Below are 22,312 nucleotides of genomic sequence, written 5' to 3' on the forward strand. Positions count from 1 at the left end.
CTAACTCCAAGAGAATTTTACCACACACGGTTATTAAGGCTCCCTGTGCGGCGGCCCAGCTTCAAGGCCCTCGGCTTGTGTGCACTCCATAATCCTGGTCCTGGGGTTTGCGTCTTGTCCTTGTGGATTGAGAGCTTTGAGAAAATCCACCTTTCTCTAGTGCCAGGAAAAAGCTCTCTCCCTTCCTTACATGTCTTTGCTGCCCTTTCTTTTAATTAAAGTTTTTTCCTCCCTAATGTTGGGAGAGCTTCCTAAAGGTCACACTTGAAAAGAACAGAAGAGAAATGCAGATTATAGCATGCTGTCCTTTCACGGGGGAGATCATCTAGCGAATTTCTCTGCCTCCGGAAAGTGCATTTTCTTTGTCTCATTTCTCAATTTTGGTTAAAGCCCTGTGGGTGGGATGGAAAGGATTTTTACTGATATGTACTCATGATGTCATTCTGTTGATGGCAGAGGAACAGAAAGGGCAGTTCAGCCTGGAAAGAAGAGCACTGCAGCTTGAGCGTCCTGCGGATGTCATGCATTGTGTGGTGGGTGCAGGCCTCATGGTTAGCGCAGGCACTTGCCTTTAATGCCATCTACAGAATATTTGCCTTTGAGATCTCTAAATATGATGCAGAAGTTGTCGTCTGCATTCTCCGGAGGCTCAGGGAGCCGGCTGACAGCGCCTGCGTCCTTTTCAGGTTAATGTTGTTGTGTGTAAGTGCTCTTCAAGATAAAAGATTTAATGTTAAAAAAAATCATCATGCCCACAAAAGAGAAATGTTATGCATTGTGTACAGATTCTGTTCATCAGGGAAGAACTGAGTAGGAGGACAAATTCAAAAGAGGAGCTTCAGATGGTAGGAAGCAAGAGATGGAGGCATACATCAGCTCATCTAAGTGTCAGATAAGACATATGCACCAAGGACGACTTTTCAGGTGATTCGCTCCTCCTCATTTGGTCAGTGTGTGTATGGGCTGCCCCACATTATATATGGTAGGGACTTTAGAGAATTCTCTTAGGTCCGTTTGTTCTTTCATGCGAAATGGCAAATTAAACAGCTCTCACTGAGTAGGGCCTGAGTTAAGCCCTTGTCTTTAAAGAGAGAGCAACTAAGAAGTGTTCTTTTATCTCTGGAAATTTGACCTAGTTAAGCTTATAGGTTTTTGCCACAAGGAGAATAAGGTTGTAATTCAGTCAAGGGATCTGAATGAGGTGACATATAGAACTTGTATGAAGGCACACACATTTCTAGCCTCACAGCTGTAACTTTGAAAGTCACTGTGGAAAGTGCAGTGAAAATTGTAGTCTATTTGAGTTGTGAGGCAGTGTGAGAAGTGTATTCTACCAGATGGTGGCATTCATTCTTTAATTAACAAGAATAGACAGCATAAGATTTAAATCACACCTGTTTGTAGTTTTTTTTCACATTTTATCAGTCTGTCATCCATTGACATCATCATTTATTTCAGTTTCAACAATTTTTGCAAATGTTAATCAACTTCCCTGTTAAATTTGCATGTTTTTCTTCATGTCATTGATTATGTGTGTCTTCTCCCCCCAGCCTCTGGTCATTTTTATTGCTTTGAACTATAAGTGACTTATTACTATCAAGCCATTTCCCCATCCTGTGAATCTTGCTATTTCCAATGATTAACATGAACAGGTTACCATGGATACATTTTTGCGATCTTTGTGTGGTTGGTAAGTTTTGTGAGTGGATATGCCTTGTTTCAACTGTATTGCATCTGTATACATATAATTGATTATGGATAAGGTCTTTTCTATCTTCCAGGGCTTCCTTGAAATTAAAGATAATTTCATGAGAATGAGCTTTGATAGATAGAAGATGATGTCATTGATGTAGGAATGGTGACTTCATACATCAGATGGTTTTTGAATCATCAGTTTCTGGCTGGCTAAATCTCTTCTGTGCAGTCATGGAGAATTTTAGAAATGTAGAATTATCAATGATAATGATTAAGGAATTAGAACTTTGTTGTTATGAAGGAAGAAATATGGTTAATGTAGGTAAGAGAACACACAGACCCGGGTAGACAGGCCCAATGTGATTTCTACATGATCTTGCTTGAGGGGATAAGGTGGGCCAGGGCTACCCAGGTTCTTTCTAGATTGATAATTCTTTACTAATTAAGTTCTCTCTGGTGATTTGAAAGTTTGGAGAGTGTCTTAAAGTTGGCCAGATAAACATCAGCTTTTTAGTGGCCTGTGATTTTTCTGGAAAGTGGAAGGTAATGATGTTAAGACCTCAGTAACTAAGGAAACCGACCTTGTGTTGATAGAGAAGTGAGGTGAAAATTTAACTGAGAGTCAAAAAGAATCTGGCCTGTAGAGAACAAACTAGAGGCTACTAGTAGAGAGAGGGAAGAAGCAGGGAGGGGCAAGATAGGGGTAGGAGTTCAAAAGGTATAAAAAAGCTACGAACAAGGATATCTTACACAGCAAAGGGAATATAGCCAGTATTTTACAATAACTATAAATGAAACGGTGGTGGTGTCGCTAAGCTGTGTCCAGCTCTTGTGACCCCATGGGCTGTAGCCTGCCAGGCTTCTCTGTCTATGGGGATTTTCTAGGAAAGAATACTGAAGTGGGTTGCCAGTTCCTTCTCCAGGGGATCTTCCCGACCCAGGAAATGAACCCAGATCTCCTGCGTTGCAAACAGATTCTTTATCAACTGAGCTACGAGGGAAGCCCCATAAATGAAATATTCACCTTTCAAAATTGTGAATCACTATGTCAGTTCAGTCAGTCAGTTCAGTCGCTCAGTCGTGTCCGACTCTTTGCGACCCCATGAATCGCAGCATGCCAGGCCTCCCTGTCCATCACCAACTCCCGGAGTTTACTCAAACTCATGCCCATTGAGTCGGTGATGCCATCCAGCCATCTCATCCTCTGTCATCCCCTTCTCCTCCTGCCCCCAGTCCCTCCCAGCATCAGGGTCTTTTCCAATGAGTCAACTCTTCGCATGAGGTGGCCAAAGTATTGGAGTTTGAGCTTCAGCATCAGTCCTTCCAATGAACACCCAGGACTGATCTCCTTCAGGATGGACTGGTTGGATCTCCTTGCAGTCCAAGGGACTCTCAAGAGTCTTCTCCAACACTATAGTTCAAAGGCATCAATTTTTTGGTGCTCAGCTTTCTTCACAGTCCAACTCTCACATCCATAAATGACCACTGGAAAAACCATAGCCTTGACTAGACAGACCTTTGTTGGCAAAGTAATGTCTCTGCTTTTTAATATGCTATCTAGGTTGGTCATAACTTTCCTTCCAAGGAGTAAGCGTCTTTGAATTTCATGGCTGCAGTCACCATCTGCAGTGATTTTGGAGCCCAAAAAAATAAAGTCTGACACCGTTTCCACTGTCTCCCCATCTATTTTCCATGAGGTGATGGGACCAGATGCCATGATCTTAGTTTTCTGAATGTTGAGCTTTAAGCCACTATGTAGTGTACTTTAAACTTCTGTAATATTATACATCAACTATACTTCAGTAAAGACAGATTAATTTAAAAAAGGAAAACCTGGCTGTTTCCAGTGTTAAACCCATGCAGTGTAATCCCTGGGAAGACTGAAGAGAGGCTGATGCATCTGAAGTACCACTTGCTTTTTTAGGGAGAGTAAACTGAGTATGTTTTGTGCGCTGAACTTATCCAGGAATGCTCAATCTACATGCACCCTACATATGAAGGTTGATTATTTTTGTGTACAAAAAAGCTTTTAGTCAAATGTTTTGATAAAGCAGAGTTTTTACTTGAAGGCCTTTTAGTTGGATTTCTAGTTATTGTGTGATTGAGACCATAACCACAGCAAGAAGCAAATTGTCTTGGTTATAATTACGTTTAGTGCCTTTACTGGAGAAAACCATTGATGTTAATCGAATTTGTGGAATTTTCCCTGAGAGTTGGGACTTACAAGGTGGATTAATTTGGTAACTTTTAAACCTTTTTTAGCCTGAATTCTTAAATGGAGCTCAAGTGGTAAAGCAGATAAAATGAAACTGATTAATTCTATTGCCACCCCCATCCTCCTTTCCATAAGGACTTCCATAAAAGGACTTAACACAAAAGATAGTTTAAAATCACCAGTTGGCCCAGTGAAAGTTACTGCAGCCCTAATTTCCCAGACTGCCCTTAAGTCATGAAAGCAGTAAACTCTCAAGCTCTTAGGTGGGCTGCCAGCAAATGATAATTAGCTTTCTCTGCCTCCTACTTTTAGGCAATTTTGGAAACAATTACACAGGTGAGACAGATAGAAGGACTTGAGAAAAATGTAAGGACCAGGGTGAAAGAGGAGCCCTGTGGAGACGTGTCATTGAACAGCTGCTTTGAAGCTGGGATTACCATTTTCTCTGTTCTCAGAGGCCTCTTCCCTCCCTTCTTTCTCATACACTGATCACAAGGAGGGACAAGAAAAGAGGCTATATACAGTTTTTGTGCTGGAAAAACTGTCGAATTTCATTACAGTCTGGATCACTTTTTTTTCCTGTTCGTAATGGCCACAGTAATTTGGAGCTCTAATGCTATGTACATTGTTCTGGGCTCAATAAATAATTTATTTATATATGCTATATATTGCACTTACAAACTTTTTCAAATATGATCGTGCTCCAATATGTATTTTATTTATTTATTTTTTTAATACACAATGACAAATGGAAATATCCTTTTTGGTATACCTGTATACTTTGTACATAGTATATTTTTTATTCAGTCATTTATTAAAATTTAGGTTCCTAAAATGATGTAAAAATTATTTTCGCTAGCCCTTTTTTAACTTTTTATTTTCTACTGCAGTGTAGTTGACTAACAATGTTGTGTTGGTTCAGGTGTATACCATTATCTATTCTTTTTCCATTTAGGTTGTTGTCTAATATTGAGCATAGTTCCCTGTGCTATACATCTGGTCCTTGTTGGCTGTCCATTTTAAATATGGTAGTGGGTACATGGCAATCCCAAACTCCTTAAATATCCCTCCCATCACTCTTCCCCTCTGGTAGCAGTAAGTTCATTCTCTGAGTCTGAAGCACACTTTTCTAATACTAAAATCTGTTCTTGAACTCTTAGCTATGATCAGTTGCTGCTTATGACCCAATGATTATTATGTAAGATAAAAATGACCTTAATAGAGTTACAGATATAGAAGTTGTCAACTAGACTATTAACTAATGATATGTTTTAGAGTTTGATAACATTTAAAAATTTTATAGTAGGATGAATTAATATAATTTTCCAGTTACATTGTAGCATTTTTGATTGGCTGTATTTGACTTTATTACTTAATCACTGAAATTAGTTTTCAGTGACTTTCTGTAGGAGAGTTTCCTTAAATATGCTTTCTTATATATATATATATATTTAATCTCATTCATTCCCTTCTGTGGTTTAATTACATTTTGTGAGGAACAGACAAGGTTGTTGAAAATGTGTGATTGACTATTTTCAACCTCCTTATTAGGTTCAAAGCAGGAAAGCCTTTGCTATACTCTTTTACTCCAGAAGAAAGTAGAACAGGGACCTTCAGAAACTCGGCTCCTGAGTATAAAAGGCTTTAAAGAGGATGTGTTGTCTAGGTATGTGTTAGCAGTGTCCCAAATTACACTGGCTTGTTTGCAGGCTCTTTAGGATAAAGATAATCACTAAATATTGACTGTTGCTTTTTTGGAAAAAAGAAAGTAAGGGGATGCTTTAAAAATAATGTCAATCAAGTATAGTGTTCATAGCTGGCTAATGTAAGTTGTTGTAAGTTAATGTAAATTATTGTTATAAGAAAAATAGGACCTCATCTTCAGTGAGTAAATCTTTTTATTGGTTCTGCTGTGTATATTGGTACCTTTTGTTTAGTTCTAGCCATTACTGAAAATGGGGTGTTGAAGTCTCCAGATACTATTGTTGAACTATTAATATTTTCCCCTGTAATTCTGTCAGTTTTTGCTTCCTATGTTGTGAGGTTCTCTTGTTAGCAGCATATGTTTAAAAGTTATTATCTTTTTGATGGATTGACCCTTTTATCATTGAGCAATGTTCTTTGTCTCTTATAACAGTTTTTCCTTGAAGTCTATTTTGTCTGAAATTTGTATAGCCACTCCAGTTTTCTTTTGCATACTATTTGCATAGAGTATCTTTTTCCATTCTTTTACTTCGTTTTAATGATATTTTAATCTTTGAATCTAACATGTTTTCTGTAGACAGCATATAGTTGGATTTTAAAAGAATCTATTCTGCCTATTTCTCCATTTTTGATTCTTTAATCTATTTATATTTAATATTAGTAGTGACACAGTTGGATATTTATATCTTCCATTTTACTTTTTTTCTTCCACAGGTCTCATGTATATCATTCCTCTATTCCACTTTTACTGCTTTCTTTTGCACCAAGTAAATATTTTTAGTGCAACAGTTTAATTCTTTTAATTTTTTCCCCCACTTTTTAAAGAAGTTGTTTCCTTAGTGGTTGCTCTAGGGCTTACCATATATATTTTAACTTAGAATTTTCGTCAACTAAGTTAATTCCAGTGAGATATAGAAACATTACTCTAATGCAGCTCTATTCCTCTTTTCCCCTTTTTGTTGTTCTATTGTTTTATATATAAATCCATATGTCACAAAACTGATAATATTTTGTTATCATTGTTACCTTAGATAATTTTATATCTTTTAAAGAATATGAGATAAGAAACAGGAGTAAGCATATATTTATAGCTTTTATTGCAAGAATCTTATTGTTGGGTTTATAAAATACAGAGATATAATTATGCACTTGTTATTTTATAATTGCTTTTAAAATTGGTTATTAAAGGAGAAGCTGATTTAGATATATGATTTGCGACTATTTCTCCCGTTCTGTAGGTTGCCTTTCACTCTGTTGGTGGTTTCCCTTGCTGTGCAGAAGCTTTTTAGTCTGATGTAATCCTACCTGTTTTTTTTTGTTTTTGTTGTCAACTCCAAAAACTTATTTCAAGACTGATGTCAAGCAATTTACCACCTATGTTTTCTCCTAGGAGTTTTATAGTTTCAGAGCTTACATTCAAGTTTTTGATCCATTTTGAATTAAGTTTTGTTTGTGGTATAAGATACGGGCCCAGTTTCATTCTTTTGAATGTAGCTTGCCAGTGTTCCCATCACCATTTAAAGAAGAGACTGTTTTTTTTCCTCCATTGTATTTTCTTAGCTTCTTTGCTATAAATTAATTGACCATATGTGTGTGGGGTTATTTCTGGGCTCTTCTTTCTGTTCCATTGAACTGTGTCTGTTTTTATGCCAATACAGTTTTGATTGGTATAGCTTTGTAATATAGTTTGAAACCAGGAATTGTGGTGCCTCCTTCTTTGCTGTTTTTTTCAAGTTTGCTTTGCTTATTTGGGGGTCTTGGGTTTCCTCACAAATTTTAGGATTGTTTGTTTTATTTCTGTGAAAAATGCCATTGGAATTTTGATAGGAATTGCATTGAAGTTGTAGATTGCTTTGGATAGTATGGACATTTTAACTATTCTTCAGATCTATAGGCATGAACTAGTTTTCATTTGTATTGTTGATTTCTTTCATCAGTGTCTTATAGTTCACAGTATACACCAGACATTTCATAATAATGTTTTTATAATGATGCCTTCCTATTTAGTTTTCACATTGCTTTCTTATTTGTTCTGCGCTTTCTCCCATTGTGGGATTTTGCACATTTTATCCTGTCCCAGATTTTTTCAAAATGAAGTAAACATAAAATCTCTAGGAGTTTTTAAGATATACCTTTCTCTAAGTTATATCAAGTGTCTTCCAAACTTTATTACTTCTTACTACCCTCTTGTGATGGAGGCTCATGATGACTCTTGTCTCCACATTTAGGTGGAGATAATGAGATTCTTGTTCAGTGATTCTTCTGAGTTGGAGATTAGTGAGTCATTCAGCAGCAAGGCCCAAGCTATTATAAACACTTTGTAAATATTAAATGACGGTGATGGCAGGATCATTAATTCTGTCTAGATCTCCAGTCTCCCATTTCAGTGCTTATTTCTGGTTAATAGTTCCTTGGGTGTTTCAGATCATAATCCTTTCACATCGAGCTAATTATTTTGCTCAGTTTTACGTTTTTGCCATGGGCTATATCTGTGTTCAAAGTTTTCTGCTAACTGGAGAGGCCTCTCTGAACTCTCCTTACCCAGTGGGTCAACAAAAGGATATTGAATTTTCCCAAAATAAACCCTGCAGACACTTTCAGCTGTAGTCTACCTACCAGATTCTCATCAATTGCAAGGTATTTGCTTTGAAATGTTCCTGGCATTTGTTATTTATGTAGCAGATCTCATTCAGTCACTTATCTTTAATTTGCCAGCATCTATTGGTTCTGAGAAACTTTCAGGAATGACAGGAAACCATTACGTTTCAGGCAGCGTTCAAGATCTCTAGATTATAACGTGGATTGTCATCTTTTTGTGCTGTCAAGGAGGTTTATGATGACATTTGAGGGCTGAAAGTGATCTTGAAAGGTCGCTTACTTCGTTGCTTCATGAAAGCTTATGAAATTTGATTCAGGCAAGGATTATTGACTAGTTTTAAATTTGATATATGAATGGTTGATGGGCAACCTGAAATTTGTAGTGGACCAAAATAACACCACACAGATAATTTGCTCGATGCAACAGGGAAAAACCTCACTATGGTGGGTAGATCAGGCTTCATGATCCAAACTCATTGGTTAATCTTAGCGTTACTTACGTTGGGGCTTTCCTGGCGGCTCAGATGGTAAAGAGGCTGCCTGTAATGCAGACCCGGGTTCGATCTCTGGGTCAGGAAGATCCCCTGGGGAAGGGAATGGCTACCCATTCCAGTATTCTTGCTTGGAGAATTCCATGAACAGGGAAGTCTGGCGGGCTGCAGTCCCTGGGTCACAAAGCCCTGGACACGTCTGAGCGGCTAACACTGTCTGCTTTGCCACTTGGCTCCTGTTGGCTTAGCCATTTATCATATGTTATTCACCATCTGTGATGTATTTTAGCCAAAAATATTGAACTCAAGTCTACTGAGCATTTAGATTAAAAATGTTTTTTATCCACTATTTCCTATAAATTAATATACTAACGCCACAAGGAAATAACCAGACAGAATGTGGGTCCTTTTCCCTTCTTCAGTAAATAAATGTCATAAAAATAGAGGTTGTGGTAGATTCTAAGAGACTTAATGGACAAGCAGTGAGATATAATGCATGGTCTTGAATACTGTCTTGGAAAAACCAACTTTAAAGGATATTTTGGGGATCAGTTAGGGAAATTTGGAAATAGTCTGGATGCTGTGAAAATGAAATTTACTGAAAAGCAGAGGTGGAGAATATTGATGAAAAAGTCTGGTTACCAAAAGTATATATAAATATAAACATAGTAAAAGATCTGAAAGAATGTAGAGCAAAGTGTTAGTAGTGGTGTGCCCAGGTGATGGGAACCTGGGGTTTTTATTTTTTGACTTATCTCTCCTTTCTAATTTTCTGCGATATACATGTCCTGTTCCCGTGTCAATAAAAATGTAAACTCATCTGTACAAATGGATTATTTTAATGTGTTTTACAAGTTTTACAGTATTTCATAAAGATTTTATAATCTTCGGGCTACTCATTTGAATTGTGTTCTTAGATTCTGTATGCATCTTTTACATGTACTAAAGTAGATAGAATTATATAATGAATTTCCATATACTTATCATCCAGCTTCAGAAATTATCAATTATGCTCAGTTTATTTTATCTCTACCCACCAGTCCTCTCCACCTATGATTTTGAAGCAAATCCTACATCATATCTTTGCATCAATAAATAGTTCAATATTTATTTCTAAAAGATAAAAATATTTAACAATGATATCACAGCAAACAATAAGCAAATAAAAGATTTCCTTAATATAAGAAAATATCTTGTTATTGTTCACATTTTTTCAATGGTATTATAAATGATTTTTTTTCTAGCTAAATTGTTTGATATGTATATTTGGTCATGTCATGCAGCCTGTGAAATCTTGGTTCCCTGATCAGGGATTGAACTCAGGCCATGGCAGTGAAAGCATCAATTCTTAACCACTGGGCTGCCAGAGAATTCCCATTAGTTATATTATTTGGATCAGAGTACAAATAAGTTCCCACATTACAGTGGTTATGTGTCCATTAAGCTCTTATAATCTGTAGGTTTTTCCCCCTTTTCTCACCATTTTCCCCTTGTAATTTATTTGTTGAAGAAACTAGACCATTTATCTTTTGTAATTTCTCACATTCTGCATTTTTCTGCATGCTCTCTCAACATTTTAATGCCCAAGACTGGAAACTGTTGTCTAAAATGCATCTAAGCAGGGCTCCCATTTAAAGCTTATAAAATATACTTATGGGGTGTGCTTGTAAAATCTGTAAATTGGACGGAGTGATTTTTGTCTTTAAGTTTTTTGCCTGTGACTCTTACAGCCTTGATTATTTCAGTAAGAAGAAACAACTCTTGAAATAGGATACACTGGGGTAGATTTTAGAGATTCAGTTACACAAATTTTAGGTAGGAACTCATCAGTTTTCCTTTTGACAGTGAAGTGAAAAGTTTACCCGGAAAGCACAATGTTTGATATAATGGGGTTCTCTTAAAATACTATTTAATGTTTTCATAGAGCTTGGCTTACATAATGTACTCTTTATAATGATACTGATGTACTGTGTTTTTGTTTTGTTTTTAAACATTTTATTGCTAAGGTGACTAAGGTCAGGGTTTCTACTGCCAGCTGATTGATTTGTCTCTAATGATTGCAGATCGAAGATGACAGTGATGCAGAGACCTATGGAGAAGAGAATGAAGAACAGGGAAATTATTCTAAAAGGAAGATAGTCTCTAACTGGGATCGATATCAAGATACTGAAAAAGAAGTTGATAATGAAAGTGGAGAATCACAGAGGGGGACAGATTTCAGTGTTCTTCTCAGCTCTGCAGGTATGAATCCCGGGTGCATAATGCTTCGTGCTATGAAAGTTGCATGGACATTTATATTCCTTTTTAAGTAGAATTTTCATAACTAGCATTCGTTGTTTGGATTTAAAATCCAGGTAAAGGACAGTATCTAATGGTTTGCAAGGAAGAAGTGGTATTTCTTTAAGTGGAAGCCTTGGGTTTCCACATACTGATGCAGAGTGACTTAAGTTCTGGTTGAAATGGGTAAAAGGCTTTATGGGAATGAAATGCTAAACTGCGCCCCGCTAAACTGGGTAGGCTGAGAGACAGAAGTGTTTTCTTTGATTTCAGAGGAATAGGTACTTAAGTTTATATAAAGCTTTATTATGTTTCTAGAATATATGTTCCTTCTTCCTTTTTATAGGCAGGAATATAACATATTAGTTGAAAAAAAAAACATATTAGTGGATAGGCACACTGAAGCCATATGTACTTAAACACTGAACTTTTTGTTTTTGAATGGTTTTCTTTATCAGTCAGGTGAAAAACTAATTACTTCTATGACCATCTGTGTAAGACTGACTTCCTGGAGTGATGCGCAGCAGTGTGAAGTTGGAGAGTAGTAACAGGAAATGGAGCAGAGCTGGTTGTATAGAAGGCTATTTGCTACCAGGCTATGACATAAGAATTGAAATGATAAATGATGGATAGACTTGTGGTTTTCAGGAGTTAGGGATGGGGGAGGGTGGGAGTTGGCTATGCCTTGCAGTGCTCATATTGATCAATATCTTGATTGTGGTGGTGAACACACATACATACACTCATAATACACACAAGTGAGCACAAGTAAAACAGGGGAAGTCTGAATAAGATTGGATTCTGTCTTAAATGTCAATTCCTGAGTGGCATATTCAACTATATAGTTTTGAAAAATGTTACCATTGGGGCCAACTGTATAGGAGATCTTGCTGTATTATTTCTTATAACTATGTGAATTTATAATTGCCTCAAAAAATTTTCAGATTAAAAAAAGTAAAGGATGAAGCTGTGAGAAGCAGAGAAATAAAGTGACAATAGTATTTTCAGATAATTGGTTTTGAATTCCCTCTTCTTCGTAACTTTTATGTTGAAGTTAAGTTGTACCTTTTTTCTCATCTACCTGTATTTTTAAATGGCTGTACCAAACTAAAAATGGTAAAGTGAATTCTCTTCTAACTTAATAGAATAAACCCTCTGAGTAGGAAAGGAAGAGGAAGGGGAGAGAGAATTAGATTTGAGTAGGAGAACAGATTCAGCCCGCGGTCATTATGTTTATGCCAGTAGCATCATCCCCCTGTGTGGTTGGTGGCGGCCAACTTGCTGACTGTTCAGGGATGGGTTTTTTGCCACTCAGATGGGTGTTTCCTTCTTCTTGTCTGCATTTTGGCCAGTTGTGGATTTATAATAATCTTTTCTTCAAATAGGAGAAAGGTGAAATGTGAGCTGGTCAGTTTCAGTTTTTAATCAGCTGTTTTGCTAAAAGATTTAGAGGGAAAATTGAAGTAGTGCAATAAAGTTAACCTGTGGACTACCTTACCAGTAGATTTGACTGAATCACTTGTGTAGTCAGTTACTAGGACACTATCTGGCAATAAAATATATTGTATAAATGTTTGAAGGCAGTTCAGAATTCTAGTCTAACCCAACTCTTATGTGCATTGGCTTATGATTTTGGTTACTTATTTTAGTGTTTTATTTATAACTTAAAGCCTGGCATGATTTGGGTCTCATATGTATTTTTCTTACAGCCTGTCTTTGCTTACTGATTTCCTGAGTGGTTTGTTTATCTGTAATTAGTTTCTTGAGAGATCACAGCCATCACATCTTGATATGTGCTTACATTTCTTCCCCACTCTGCTGCCGATCTATCATTTTCTTTTCACTGCAGCATAAGCCTGAGAAGAGCTGCCATGCTTTCTTCCTCTGTGGTGGGGTAGGGCTATGTTGGTTTACTTTTGATAAGTGGAGTTCATTCTGTAATCATAAAACATTAAGAATGTCCTATAGACAGGCTGACCATATTCCTTAGAATGATTGTGACTTTTCGTATACTGTCCTAGTTTGTATAAATACATTTATAACTCAGAAAAAATATCATAGATGTGCACATCGTGAACTTTCCTAGATACTGCCAAATTGCTCTCCAAAGAGGAGACAAGCTGAATGTCCTAGTTTTCGCCAGTATGTAGAGCTGCTAAACCTTTTTTCTGTCTCTCTCGGCCAGTTGATTGAGTGACATCTAGCTGAGGTTCTTTCAACAATTACTGGAGCACCCACCATTTCCAGGTACCATTTCAGAGGATGAGCATACAGAAGTGAAACAGAACAGACACAAACAATAAAGAAAAGGAAATTATAGAAGATATTAAATGACTATAATTAGGATAGAAATGAAGTGAGGGGGGGCTGTTACCATTTTATAAAGGTGGCCAGAGCAAGCCGTACCGATAAGATGACATTTGAATAAAGACCTGAGGAAGGTGAAGGAGCAGGCATTGAGGATGTCTGTGGGAAGAGCGTTCCAGGCAGAGAGAGGAGCAAGTTCGAAGGCTCGGAGACAGGAGTAAAGGCGGTAATAGAGCAGCGTGGCTGAGCAAAGCAAGCAGGGAGCAGTGAAGTCAGAGGGGGTCACGTGACCAGGCCCCATGGAAACTTGTAGACCGTAATAAAGATGCTGGCTTTTATTCTGAGTGAAATGTGTAGCCACTGGAGGGTTTTGAAGAGAAGAGTGATACAGCTCACTCTGGTTTTAACAGGTCATTCTATCTGCTGAGTTGGAAAAACCTGAAGACAGGTGAGGGAAGGAGCAGGTAGACCAGAGAGGGTATTGCAACAAAGCTGTTTCTCAGTACCCACGGGAGATTGGTTCCAGGACCTTTAGCAGATACCAGCATCTGCAGATGCTCAAGCTCCTTACGTAACAGTCAGCTGTCTGTTTCTGTGGTGTAGTAGGTGGTATGCAGCGCAGCCAACTCTCTGTTTCCATGGACTCAGCATCTGCAGAGTTCCATCTGTGGATGAAAAACCTGCAGATATGGAAGGCCGACTGTCCTGCAGACAGGCATTGATGGTGGCGGGGGCCAGGGGTGGGAGCTGTGGAGGTGGTGAAACGTGGTGGGGTTTTGGATCTCTTTTGGAAGGAATGCTTCCCAGGTGGCGCTAGTGATAAAGAAGTCACCTGCCAGTGCAGGAGATGTAAGAGACACGGATTCAGTTTCTGGGTCGGGAAGATCTCCTGGAGGAGAGCATGGCAGCCCTCGCCAGGATTCTTGCCTGGAGAATCCCATGGACGGAGGAGCCTGGCAGGCTACAGTCCATAGGATTGCAAAGAGCAATGACTGAAGTGACAAAGAGACATGACTGAAGTGACTTCATGTGCAGAGCAAGCACAAATGTAGGGTACGAGATTGGACTTGCACATGTGCGTATGAGATGAAAAGATGCATAGAGATGATGCCAAGATTTCGGCCTGAACAGCTAGAAGAACGGGGTTAACATTAACTGAGATGGATACAACTGTAGGAGGTGCTCAGTTTACGTGTGTTAGAAGTGAGATGCCAGCTAGACATCTGTATTAGTCAGAATCCTGTAGGAAATAGATGGTACACTCAGTATAATTATAAGGCAGTTTTAACAAAGGAATCACTTACAAAGGTGTGGGTAGGATGTAGAGAAAACACAAAAGACGGTACGGTATTTGGAGGGCGGGTAAAGACAGAGATGTTAACATCCCTGTTCCTAGGACGCTGAAGGAGAGCGTCATGTGAGATGTTTACCTTGAGAGGGTGAATCACCTTGGTCAAAAGATGCAGCCAGCAAAGGTGACTCCACCAGGAGGACAGGGCAGTAGGTACTCTGGTCTTAGACTCCTTTTTCCCTCCACTGTCCTGCCAAGGCTCCCCATGAGCCTAACCTGCTGAAAGTCGGAAGGCATCTCAGCAAGGAAAACCTGTAGCTGTGATCTGTATAGATCAACCTCTGGGCAGAACAGGGAGAAGACCAGTGGAGAGTGAATCCCGACTGGTAACTGGAAGAGACCCAGCACAGCGCCCGACAGGAAATACTGGGAATGTCAAGCGGGTTGTTGGGTGAAGGTTTCTGGAGTTCAGGACCCAGGTCTGGATAGGAGATTCACATGTGGGTGAAGCCAGCCTATAGATGGTGTTGAAAGTCACAAGAACGCGTGAGATGTCCAAGGGAATTACTGGCTAGAAGGGTACTGAGCGTTGGGTACCACAGTGTCTAGTGGTTACGGATGAGAAAAAACCAGCAAAGGAGAATGAACATGTTTCCAGGAAAAAAGAGGGGTCAGTGTCAAATGCAGCTGATGACTTGCAAGAATTGACAGCTGAATTTACTAGTGATCTTAGCTAAAGCAGTTTTATTGGAGTGGTGGGATGAACTCTTTCTTGCATTTAATAAGAATATGGAAGGAGAGACATGTCAGTGAAAGTATAAACAACTATTAATATTGAGATTTGTTCTAAAGGGAAGGAGAGTAATGGGCTGATGGGGGAAGTGGATCAAGACGTATTTTTTTAAACATGGGAGAAGTAATTGAATGTTTACTGGTTGATTAAAAACATCCAGAAAAGAGGTAAAAAATAATCTGAGAAGAGATGAGAATTGAGGATCTGTGTTCTTTGGTCTACATGAGATGATGGAATCATTTGTAGAGATGGACTTGATTGCCCACTGCTCGGGGCTTGGGCAGTTTTTCAACTGTGATTGGAGGATACCCAGACTTCCCAGGTGGCGCTAGTGATAAAGAACCCACCTGCCAATGCAGGAGACCTAAGAGATGTTCCATCCCGGGGTTGGGAAGATCCCCTGAAGAAGGGCATGGCAACCCACTTAAGTGTTCTTGTCTGGAGAATCCCATGGAGAGAGGATCCTGGTTGGCTACAGTCCATAGGGTCACAAAGCTTCGGACATGACTGAACTGACTCAGCGCGCGCGCGCGCGCACGCACGCACGCGCACACACACACACATACACACGCGCACACACACGCGCGCGCGCACACACACACACACACACACACACACAGTATTTGGGCATAGGTATAGGTGGATGGGTAGATGTGACGGGGGTTTGAGGAAGTTCTCTTCTGGTTCTTTCTGTTTTCTTAGTGAAATAGGAAAGCTATGAGCAAGTCAGAGAGTAAGATACTGGAAATGTGAGGAGAGGGTAGAAGTTAAGAGATAGTTATCTATAGGAAAAGAAACATCGTGGTTGCCAAAAAGAGAAAGGAGGGAAGGATGAATTAGGAGCATGGGATTAACAGATACACACTGCTTTATATAAAATAGAAAAACAACAGTATCCCACTGTGTAGCACAGGGAACTAGATTCAATGGCTTATTCAGTAATGAAAGATAATCTGAAAAATATAACTGAATCACTTTGCTGAATACCTGAAATAACACAGTACTGTAAATCAACTGCATTTCAATTAAAAAAAAAAAACAAAAAACTAAAGCAAATAGTTAACCAGGGTGTAGGAACTTGAATGAAATAGGAAAATGTGGTGTGGTTGCTGAGAGCTAATGGAGGCCCATTGGAGGTTGATGGTCATGAGTTTAAGGCGAGAAAGGGTATGTTTCCCCCCATTCACGTTCTGTTCTATGGGTGCAAACATATATAACTGAAGTATACAATACCTCAGTGGGATTCTATTCATATAAAGTTCAAACACGAGGAAAAAGAAGTAAATAGTGTTATTTAGGGATGCATGTTTAAATGGTAAAATGAAAATCAAGGAAATGATTATTATAAAAACCAGGACTGTGGTCACCTCCAGTGGAGAGATGGGGGGTAATAACTGGGGAGGGGTGTGTAGTGGGTGTGGGGAGTGGGGGTGAGGGAGATGGCTCTGATGTTGGCAGTATTCTATTGCTTGATCTGGGTAGTAGTTACTTATGTTTGCTTAATAATTATTTAGATTGTATATATGTATTGCTTATGTATCTCTCTAAGAAAAAAGGTCTAAAAATGGATTCCTTATGGTAGAATTTCAGTTACTGCCATAGACCAAAAGAAACCTTTTGAGAGAGGCAGCCTGTTTTTGCACCTTCAGCTTGTGTCTTCAGTGTGCAGGTGCTTTCTGCTTTGAGTTTCTGGCCAGGGGCCATGGCATCACATTTTTACAAATGGAGGATATGGGAAGGGGACTGGTTTGTTTGAAGTCTTACTTTTTCTGATAGGATTGGGAGCCTTCAGATATCTTTTTAGTACTCTTTCTGTAAGCCTTAGGCTTATAGCTAATCATGCTTTTAGCTCTTCTTTTTGAACAATATCCTTGCAATTCTAAATTATATTTCAAAAGTTTTAAAAAGGGTACCATACTCATATTGACACATTAAAAACTGATATCTTTAAGCAATTTTTCTGCCTTCTCCTTTTTTTCCCCCCAAATGGTGAGTTATTAAAATCATGCCATATGCTTTTTTTTTATTCCCCCATTTAAGATGCCTTGGATAACAGAGTTAGAAAACTGTTTACAGTGTGAACAGGATGCACTGGAGCAATATTGAAGATAAACATGAGAAAACCAATCTTTTATGTGCAAGTCTATAAGCTGTTTAAGTGGAACAAATAAAAATGAAATGATTAGACTACAGTTTGGTCAGCACAGCTGTCTAGGCATGTTTTTATTTGAAGCTATTACAGAAAGAGCCTGTCTATCCTATGGATGGGATGCTGCTTGATTCATGGATCATTGAATAAAACCAATTTAGACCTTCATAAACAGCTACTATCTTATCTTCCTCATCATTTTATGAAAGTTCATTTTGGGGGGGGGAGGTTTTAATTATAATGATATTTGATTTCTTTGCCTCTATATCCTCTTGGCAGCAGTTAGACCAAAAAGGAAAGAAGGATGTCATTCTAGCACCTGTAGTTTTTAATTAAACTTGGAACATTTTTTCCTGTGAAGCAGCAAGATAGTTGAGTTGTATTTGACCTCCTTGATTCAGTTCTTTTGTTTTTCCCTCTTTTTATTTGGTATGTATTTTTTTTATTTGGTATGTATTTTATTAGTTTTTGCTAATATATTCTCATATTACAAAGGCAACTTGGTAGAAAAACTTCTCTTTGATATTTCAATCATTTGAAGTAACACAGGCAGAACTATACATTAAAACAGTCTTTATTTGAACAGCAGAAACAAAAAGGTTAAACCATAGAAGCAAAAAAGTCTCTTCCTTTCTTTTAACTGGACACTGAATTGGGTCTAATTTGATTTTCTTTGTTTTCCAAAGTTAGAAGCAGCTGAATACCTAAAAATTTGTTTGCTACCCTACTGGTCTCCTGCACCATTGTATTTTCTGTTGTTTTGATGAAGGCTCTTTGTCTATTTTTTTATTATGTACACCATCGCTATCAGTTTTCATTTCCTTGCTCTGAAACTGTACTTTTCTTTTGACAGACACAGCTATGCTGCTTTAATTCCTTTTCCTTTAAGTCTGTGACCTTTTGATTTCCATTTGTTGAGGGATTCTGGTTGATCCACCATGATTTTTTCAGGGCTGTGTTTTGTAACTCTCCTCATACTCCTCATCTCTCTCTTTTGTTCTTTAATTGGAGGTTCCCATTATTGGCTTCTTCAGCCATGTATATTATTTCTATTGCTTTCTCATGAAATAGAATTGTATCTCTCTTTTGCACTTTTGATAAAGTGTATCCACTTTATTTCCTTACAGTTTGAGAAGAGGAAGTCTTGATCTTCTTTATAGGTCAGATCATCTAAGTCATCTGAAAAATTCAGCAAACATCTAGTCTTTCATTGTAGAGATTTCATTTCAGCATTTACAGCACTTTTTTTCTCTTGTTTAGGCCTTAATTTAGCTTATGATTTATTTTGCCTTCTTTCTCTCCTTTATTTTTTTGCAAATTAATCTTCCTTGAAAAGCGTTAGATGATCTGTCTTTATACTTTTGGTCAGAGGTCTCTAAACTTTTTAGCAAAATCAGACACTACAGTATGAATTCTTAAATGCTTTGTAAATGTGTTTCTAATTTGAATATTTTGTGCTCGATCTTTATCTACTAATATTTCTTTTGTCACCACAGGTTGTGGCAGTTGAGAATTCTTTTATATAAATGGATCTGTTTTTACATTATTTTTTATAGTTAACAGTCATCAGACATTTTATACTCATCAGAAGGAGTTTTCCATGAAGAGCTTCTGATTTTAGGTTTATCTTTATTTTCATGAGTTCTGACTTTGACTTTCTTAATATTTCTGTTTGTAGGCATTTTTAACCTGTTGAATTTTATTATCTCCAGAGGTACCCAGCTTTCATCCGGTTTGATCTGTTTCTTAAAAAGCTATCTGATGGCAAATTAAAGTCACTCAGATAACACTTGGTTTGATGATGGATTTTGGTCCCAGAGCAGCCATTTCTTTACCAGCACCATTTTCTGCTCTTGTGGCTGTCTTCCTGAGCCTAGTCCTTCAGAGCTTAGCTGCAGGGACCACTAGCAGAGACCACAGTGTCTAAAGTTCATTTTATGAACTGAGTGTTTACCTACACTGTTAGATAAATTATTCTTACTAGAAATCTTCATGAGAGCACATTATTGAATCTTTTTGGACTTTACTTGTATTCCAGATACTGTTCTAGTTGATAAATGTCTAACTGTCTGCATCATCAAATCTGCGTGTTACATTCTAACAGCATCTGGCATGTTCCTTTCGACTCTCCTGTCTACCCTGTCAGTCTCTTTATTCTTGGGGACTGATACTTCCCTTTAAAAAATTACCCTCATATAAAGGAGGCTTTTGGAAAACAGAGCAAATAAATGCTCATGATCAATGTCATAATTAAGTGGAAGTTGATAAGTTTCTTTACTTGCTCTAGAAAGAGATTTTAAAAGAATTATTTTGGTATAAGCCTTTAATGAAGGTCAGATGAGAACCTCTTCTAATATGAAAGGCATGGAACATGAATTTAAAGCTAAGAGAAGGGCAGATATAACCACAGGATTGTGATGACAAAGTTCTCTGTTTCAGTAAGTGTACCTGAAGTGTCATATGTGCATTTTGGTTGGAAATAGAAGTCCATTGGATTGACGGATGTCAGCTGAACTGTCTTGGTCCTGGTTGTCACTTATTAACTACATGCCCTGGAGGGAGTGAAACTCTCGGAACTTCCTTTTTTATTTTTATTAAACTGTGAATTAGAAATGATACCTGCCTTGCTTTAATCCAAAATGGTTGCAGGGATCATGTAGAATTTTAGACTATAAAGTGGTATAAAAAGCTAAGAATTATTTGATAGGGAAAGACAAGCAAACTGTTGGAGTAGAATATATCGTATCAGTGTGATGGTTGAGAAAAGCTAGTTCCGTGTTTGAAGTCATGCCATTAACATAGGATCATCACTAAAATAACAGCATAATACTGACACATATAATTAGAATGTAAATCACAGTGACCATTCGTTGGTTTTCTATCTTATGGGATTTGTCGACCTCTTTCAGTCTCTGCAACTACAGAGAGGACACAGGGAACTTGCAAGGTGATTAAAAATGGAAAAAACTGGGTTTCTGATGGAAGGTTTATGCTGCTAAGAAGTCTGAGAAGTGATTTAATAATTATGTCATATGTGTTCCAGGCCCTACAGACAGTGGAAAAAAGCCAAATGTGCTTAACTAAAATGTCAGGGAGATGGAAACTTATGTGTATTTTGTATATAAAATGTTAACTAGGTGTTTAAGGGAGAGTTGTAGAATTGTTTTGATTGGAAATCTTTCAATATGGGTATGGTCTCATCTGACTGGAATGGATTCAACAATGGTCCTTCCTGCTGCACAGGGACAGGCAAGGTGATTTATCAAGGAATATTATTGTACTTTTTATTTAAAAAAAATTTTTTGGCTGCACCACATGGCTTGCCAGGATATCAGTTCTCCAACCACAGATTGAACCTGGGCCATGGAAGTGAAAGTGCTGAATCCTAACCACTAGATCCTCAGAGAACTCCTAAGGAATTTTTTTTTTAACCCTATAATTTTGTTCTCCTGGCTTCTTTAAATTTTGCAAAAGTTCTATAGCATTTTACCCAAGTGCATTAAGTTAACACATCCAGCATTCTCAGAAGAGTTAGGCTTGAAATAAATAAGCAAGAGATGTATGTGTAAATGGATCCCTGTGACCATTAGTGACCCTGTGACAGCAAATGACCTTAAGCTAACGAGCTGATGGAAATAAGTGCTACCATTTCCTGGATACCTACCAGGTGAAGTTTCTGTATAAGCTGTGATACAAAGGCTCGTTTCAGTATCATTGATTCGAAACTGTTACTATAGGATAGATTTCATTATCTCTAGGTGTGTTGAAATTAAGTCTTAAAAAAGTGTTAAATAATATGTACAGCATTCGCATGTAGCCGAATAAGGATTAAACTTATGCCTGGCTTCAGAGTTGGTATCTTTCCCATTTGATACTGTCCATTAAAATCTACATATATATCATTAAGATACATATTCTCTTATATGTTTGTTTCTGCAAAAGGAAGCTTTATTGTTTACACTTGGTCTGCAGCTTGGGAGAGGGTTTGTGGCTGGTTAAGAAGTTGGAGGCAGAGACTCAGGCAGACCAGAGGCCAGGGAGCTGCAGCAGGTCTTTAGAAGGTGCTGCCCCTGGAGGCTTCTAGTCATGCTTAAGGGTGAGCATTTCAAAGAGGTCTCTCCCAGCCCTGCCTCAGGCTGGCCTGAGGAGTTTGTCAGGTGGTTGTCCTTCTTGATGAACTTCATCTTGTGATCCAGGAAGCATTTCTTCATGAAGTCAGGTGGGCATCTCTCTGGGCAGAACCCAGGGCTTGCAGATTCACGGCAGGACCTGATTCAGGGTTTCCTCTGGGCTCAAGATTTCTTCCTTGGCACCAAGGCTGTGACCCCACTCATCTTGAGGTAGCTTCTGCATGTCCCAGAAGAAGACTCAGCCACAGCCCTAATTTCGAATTTTCTAGAGATGGCACCCTTGTGTTTTCCCAGTACCTCTGGCCAGCCACACTTTCGCAGTTGGAATGGAAGCCCAGAGAGAGAGATGTACAGGAAGCCCACAGATGCAGGTTGACCAGGTGGGTGGTTGCAGCTTTGACCTTTCTGGAATAATTCTGGTGGATCTGGGAGCTCATGGTTGACTGGGGCCAAGGAGCCAACCACAAAACCTGGTGTTAACTGTTGTTGGAAGCAAGGGGTGGCGTGGAGATGGTCTTGGGGGCTGCAGCTGAAGAGGGGATTGGAGGAGGATCAGAGGCTGGAGAATGGGGGCAGATCTCGGTCTGTCCCGCCCAGCACTGCTGAGGCAAGAGACAGATCCAAAGACTGCCTGGTGCTATCGATTCTGTTGTTGTTGTTTT

The 22,312-nt window shown here is 38.5% G+C and overlaps 1 protein-coding gene and 1 pseudogene across 1 annotated transcript in view; one reads left to right on the plus strand and one right to left on the minus strand.

The window, feature by feature from the left end:
• The window catches only part of AVEN (apoptosis and caspase activation inhibitor), a 196,106-nt gene that overhangs the window by 32,480 nt on the left and 141,314 nt on the right, over positions 1-22,312 (plus strand). The window contains exon 3 of the mRNA XM_065942023.1: positions 10,767-10,944. Within this exon, the coding sequence (XP_065798095.1) occupies positions 10,767-10,944 (178 nt within the window). The remainder of the gene's footprint in view (positions 1-10,766; positions 10,945-22,312) is intronic.
• LOC136172068 (lupus La protein homolog pseudogene) lies at positions 18,245-22,087 on the minus strand (annotated as a pseudogene).

The sequence above is a fragment of the Muntiacus reevesi genome, chromosome 7 (genome assembly GCF_963930625.1).
Source record: "Muntiacus reevesi chromosome 7, mMunRee1.1, whole genome shotgun sequence".
Taxonomy (NCBI): domain Eukaryota; kingdom Metazoa; phylum Chordata; class Mammalia; order Artiodactyla; family Cervidae; genus Muntiacus; species Muntiacus reevesi.